Below are 6,217 nucleotides of genomic sequence, written 5' to 3'. Positions count from 1 at the left end.
AAATGTATTATTACTATAAGTACACGTTCCCAGTGAAAACGATCTAATAATGCCCACTTGGATTTAACAAAAAAAGTTAACTTATTGGGTGCCAAATACTTTCAGTTCAACATGAACAATTTGCAATTTGGTAAAAGGCCCTCTTTACCATAAGGTTCACAGAAATCTTCAATATCTTCAAATAAAGAAGAAAATAATTATGTCACTCACCAATTTTAATACTCCTTTTAGAAAGCCAAACAGGGTTTACAAGACAAGGGATGGGCTCCCTTCTCCCCTAATACTATGGCAACTTTGCAAACCAGTTATAGCATCATCAGTGACAAGAAATGGCCATTGTGCCGCATTAGGAGAAGGGATCCCACTACGGCCCTTTTCTTGTAAAGTCCTTTTGGATTAATAAAAGAAGCACTAATGTTTGGGGAAGGTCAGGATTCTTTTCCTCTTTATTTGAAGACAGCACATAATATTTGTGTGCATAATAAACATAAAAGGTGTGGGCATAACAAGCACGATAAGTGTGTGTATAATGTAGACTATATAATAAGTGTGTGTAATTGAAATTATATTTGGGGGCATTTTAAAGTGAATTTGCTAAATAGCACTAATAGGGTTTCTCGGGTTAGATCAGCTCAACTAAGCAAAGAAAAAAAACAAGTTACATTACACAATTATAATAACTTGTAACTGTTCAAGTGGCAAAATCCATTGAAGTGCACCTGTTACCACTTCTGAAATTAATGTTTTAATAAACTATTCTATCTTTTTTATGTCTCTCATTGGACTTTTCCTCTATTATTCCTGATATTATTCCAGATGGGATATTGCATTCTGTTTCACATTTAGCAAGCGAAAAGATAAGAGTTAGAATGCTATACTTATGCATGGAGCACAATAGAAGCAGTGCACAACACACTTGTAGGACATGTGCCCTGTTGGCTTTGTCTGTGGACCTCAGTAATGGCACAAAAAAATCTCCTGGAAGGTCGATTTCACAGCCACACAGGACACTAGCTAGCTACACTATCTGACTAATAAACAACCGCCTAGCTAACTACCTAAAATCTAACTGCTAACAGTGGCAGTGTCAGGAGCAGCCTCTCTGCGCTGTTACAGTGTCAAAATGGCGCTAAAACAAAATGTCCCCTTTTGATATGGAGAGAGACTTGTGATTTCAGCAGCCAATGACACAAGCCGTTGTTTCAGGACATTGTGGATGTTTCCTCTGCCCTGATTGGCTATCCGCAATGTGCACACAGAACGTTAGAAGAAAAATAGTTTACAAGCACGACGCTCCTCCGAGCTCTACAAACCTCCTACACACATCAATCAGATGTCCCACGCTCATCATGCGCCACTACTGAAAATACTGAAAATACTTTAGTGGCAATGCAAATATTTTCCCACACTTTTACCGAATGTTTCTGATTTTATAAAATTGTGCTCGTGTTTCAGATCACAGATTTGAATGTGCCATATTTGTGCCAAATTTATGTTTGGTGATTGTTTTCCGAACAAATTCGCTCATCACTAGTTATGAATTTGCCAGCCCAATCGCCAGACCTCAATCCAACTGAGAATTTGTGGGTTGACATAAAAAATGCTGTTATTCATACAAAACCTAAGAATGCACAAGAACTGTAGAATGTAGTGCAGTCAGTTTGGGCTGGAATATCACACAGATGTAAAGCAGTCATCAAAAATAAAGGTTTCAAGATTCAAGATTCAAAGAAGCTTTATTGGCAGGACCAAATACACATCAGTTTTGCCAAAGCAAGTGTATAGAGGCAATAGGGATAGGGACTGAGGGGATGTTGGATAGGAGCTGTGGGGGGAGGTGGATGGGGCAGATCTAGGGTGGGGGCTATAGTCCATGGCATAGGGGAGGTGGATGGGGCAGATCCAGGGTGGGGGCTATAGTCCATGGCATAGGGGAGGTGGATGGGGCAGATCCAGGGTGGGGGCTATAGTCCATGGCATAGGGGAGATGGATGGGGCAGATCCAGGGTGGGGGCTATAGTCCATGGCATAGGGGAGGTGGATGGGGCAGGTCCAGGTTGGGGGCTATAGTCCATGGCATCATAGTTCTCTTTCTCGTAGTCTATGACATTCGCTCACATACCGCGCTGCTATCTCCACCGCTCTCTCTTCTTCTCCCAGCAAGATATAGGTTTTCTCTTCCTCCTTCATGGTGATGAAGTCTGGGAAGAGATGTGAGAGTCTCCTGAAGTGAGTGTCCCTCACTGCTGAGTATTTGGAGCAGTGTAGCAGGAAGTGGGTTTCGTCCTCTATGGCCTCCTGGTCACAGTGTTGGCACAGTCTTTCCTCCCTGGGCTTGTAGCTCTGCCTGTGTCGGCCACATTCGATGGCCAGACTGTGGGCACTGAGTCTATATCGGCTCAGAATCTTGCGATCTCTGGGGTCCGGGAGTTTCTCCAGATATGGGGCCAGTCTGTAGTCTCTCTGTAGGCTCCGGTACATGGTCAGTTTCTGTGAGCTGTTGATATCATTCTTCCAGTCACTGACATACCTCTCCTGGCCTTCGTCTGCCATCTTCCTAATTCCGGCTTTTGTCAGGTTGTTGTGATTGGTGTTCTGCTCCGGTTGGGTTTGGCTGGGCTGTTCCGGGGGTTCTGGTTTTTCTGTTTCACCTTCATGTATCAGGGCTTTATGGTGATGGGAGCTTGGATTGCTCCTATGCAGGTGAGCCCGGAATGACAGCGCCCTCTTTAGAACTGTTAGGTGTAGAGGGAATCTGCCCAGCTCGGCCCGACAAGCACTGTTGGAGGTGCTCCGATGGACCTGGAGAAGGTTATATAACTAAATATTAGTTGAGTGATTAATAGAAAGGTCAGTGTCTCACTTGCAATTGCAATGCGAGAAACTCGCGTGAGTCTGTCACATCAATACCCGTGTTAAATATTAATTATTATTTGAATTATTCTTATTCTCAATTCTGTACTGAGCACATTGCTTCTTGCTGACGTTACAAAAGCTATATCTATATATATATATATATATATATAGCTCAGAGTATAAGTCAACACCATATAAAGGGAACACGTGATCTGTGGGACATATAAATAACGTCTCTTAGGAAGGTGTGGGCTTGTCACGTGGGGGCTGTCACATGGGGGCTGTCACCTCCTGCCTTCACCATCATTCTCCATGGACATCAGACAAGTCACACAAGGAAGGAACAGCTGATAGCCATGATGACTTCAGACTTCACACAGACAGACAGCTTTTACCATTCAGAACTTTGGGAAAGATGAGTAACAAGCACTGATATTTACAAATGGACAATCTGTTCGTAACTATTTCATCTATTTTTATGTTTTGCTGCAATGTGGTTTTTCTGTGGACAATTCAATAAACCACTACATTTTTTATGAAAATATCATGACATTTTTTCTTTAAGAGTACCGCACCTGCTAAAGTCCTAATTAAATAAATGTGCGAAATAAGCATATTTAACAACCCGGCACTGCCGCCGGCGGTTCGGACCGGAGCGTTCAGCTGCATAGAAATACATGCAGCCACACAAGTCCCATTGTCGATTATTGAGGTGACAGACTCGCACGAGTTTCTCGCATTGCAGTTGCAAGTGAGACATCGGCCAAAAGCTAAGTCTGGAAACAAGTTTTAGTTTATACTGTAAATATCCACGTTTGTCAATGAAAATTAAGACCCTGCTATTTTTTTTAGCAGAATATTATTCTTTGTTCTTTATTTTCAGCTCTTGAAAAGTATTAATGAACAATTTTTAAGGTTTGAGTCAAGTGAGATTTGTAGACCTTTTGAGTACTTCTTAACCCCTTCACCCCAAGCCTGTTTTCACCTTCATGACCAGGCCAATTTTTACAATTCTGACTAGTGTCACTTTATATGGTAATAACTCTGGCATGCTTCAACGGATCCCACTGATTCTGAGAGTGTTTTTTCATGACATATTGTACTCCATGAAAGTGGTAAAATATATTTGATATGACTTGCAAAAAATTTGGAAATTTGTCAAAAAGTTTTGAAAATTTTGCAATTTTCTAACTTTCAATTTTTACACCCTTAAACCAGAGAGTTATGTCACACAAAATAGTTTATACATAACATTTCCCACATATCTACTTTACCTCAGCACATTTATTAAGCATAAAAATTTACAAAACCATTTTTAAGGGACCACATTACATTTGAAGTGTCTTTGAGGACTCTATATGGCAGAAAATACCAAAAAGTGACAACATTTTAAAAACTGCCCCCTCATGGTGCTCAAAACCACATTCAGGAAGTTTATTAAACCTTCAGGTACATCACAAGGACTGAAACAATGGGGAAGAAAAAAATGAACATCTATGTTTTTTCACAAAATTTTTTTCTTAGACCCCAATTTTTTTTATAAGGATAACAGGAAAAAATTGACCCTAAAATTTGCTGTGCAATTGCTCCTGAGCAAGCCGATACCCCATATGTAGGGGAAATCTACTGTTTGGGCACACGGCAGGGCTCGGAAGGGAAGGAGCACGGTATGACTTTTGAATGCAAAATTGGCTAGAATCGAGAGCGGACACCATGTCATGTTTGGAGAGTCACTGATGTGCCTAAACAGTGGAAACCCCCCACAAGTGACCCCATTTTGGAAACTAACCAAATGAATTTCTCTAGATGTGCAGTGAGCACCTGAATCCCCAGATCCTTAACAGAAAGTTATAATGTTGAGGCATGAAAGAAAAAATTCCACTAAAATGTTCTTCTATCCCCAAACTTTTTACTTTCACAAAGGTAAAAGGAGAAAATGGTCCACAAAATTTGTTGTGCAATTTCTCCTGAGTACGCTGACAACCCATATGTGGGAAAAACTACTGTTTGGGCGCATGGCAGTACTCAGAAGGGAAGGAGTAATGTTTTGGAAAGCAGATTTTGATGGAATGGTCTGTGGGCGTCGTGTCACGCTTGGAGAGCCTTTGTTCTGCCTAAATAGTGGAAACTCTCCACAAGTGACCTTATATTGGAATTGAACTAGTGTTTCCTGGTATTTGAATTTCATAATGTAGTGGCATATGTGAGTAGTGTAGAATGCATCAGGTTGGCATACGTGATTTATGTGGAGTGCATCAGGTTGGCATACATGAGTAGTATAGAGTGCATCAGGTGGCATACGTCTGTTCTGTTGAGTGCATCAGATTGGCATAGATGAGTTATGTAGTGTACATCAGGTTGGCATACATGAGTTGTGTAGAGTGCATCAGATTGGCATACGTGAGTTGTGTAGTGTGCGTTAGGTTGGTATACTTGAGTTGTGCAAGTCATAATTGAATTTAATAGTCAAAGGACGTGTGGTACAGTTTGAAGAAATGTTTTATATACAGGCCAGGCGTGTCGGGGCATATGTCACATTGGTAAGTGGTGTCCTTGCGTATCCAGCTTTGTAACACACTCGGCACCTCTTTTGCAACCTTCCTTTCTTTGTGATTTGAGGCACCTCACCGGGAAATGTTGGCTTTGAATGATACAAGCACCTTCAGTTTTGGAAGTACTGGTGCCTGCTCCTTCCTTATCTCCAAACATTAGGGCCTTGATTACTACCTCTTGGAACTGAAGGTACGTAGCGGTCTGGCCTGCACATCGTGATAGCACATAAGCTTTGCACATTGTACAATTCTATACTATGTGCATGGCCAGTTTATTGTACCACAACTTGGCCTTTTTCATGGCACTATACAGCTGGAGGACTTGATCAGAGAGATCAACTCCCCCCATGTTCTTGTTGCACCCCAGTTCACAGTCTGGTTTGATGACCTGTGTAGAGGTACCTCGTACAGTGGTGTGGGTGCTGCCTTGACCATGTATAGTGGTTAAGAAAAGGACATCACTTTTGTTCTTGTACTTACCCACCAGCATGTTGTTGCTACATTGAGCTCTGCTCTCACCCTTTCTGACCTGCTGCCCAAGTTAACATCTTAGGAAGGCCTGTCTGATTTTTGCAGACAGTACCACAGGCTGTGGTAGCTCGCTCAGAGAAGGACTTGAAGATTGGGATTCTGGAATAAAAGTTATCTAGATAGAGGTGATCACCTTGAACCAGCAGTGGGTGCACCAAATCCAACACAATTTTCCCAGTCACTCCCAGGAGAGGGTGACATTTAGGGGGTTCAATGAGGGTGCCCTTCCCTTCATAAACTCTAAACCTGTTGGTACCTTGAGGTACTCTCACACAGTT

At 41.9% G+C, this 6,217-nt stretch overlaps 1 protein-coding gene across 1 annotated transcript in view; it reads right to left on the bottom strand.

The window, feature by feature from the left end:
* Positions 1-1,564: 1,564 nt before the first annotated feature.
* The window catches only part of LOC138674586 (uncharacterized), a 434,601-nt gene continuing 429,948 nt past the window's right edge, over positions 1,565-6,217 (bottom strand). The window contains exons 4-5 of the mRNA XM_069762404.1: positions 2,128-2,802; positions 1,565-1,573 (exon numbers count right to left, since the gene is read on the bottom strand). Of these exons, the coding sequence (XP_069618505.1) occupies positions 1,565-1,573; positions 2,128-2,802 (684 nt within the window). The remainder of the gene's footprint in view (positions 1,574-2,127; positions 2,803-6,217) is intronic.

The sequence above is a fragment of the Ranitomeya imitator genome, chromosome 4 (assembly GCF_032444005.1).
Source record: "Ranitomeya imitator isolate aRanImi1 chromosome 4, aRanImi1.pri, whole genome shotgun sequence".
Taxonomy (NCBI): Eukaryota; Metazoa; Chordata; class Amphibia; order Anura; family Dendrobatidae; genus Ranitomeya; species Ranitomeya imitator.
Note: the sequence above shows the minus strand (reverse complement) of the source record. Positions and strands in the feature narration are given on the sequence as shown.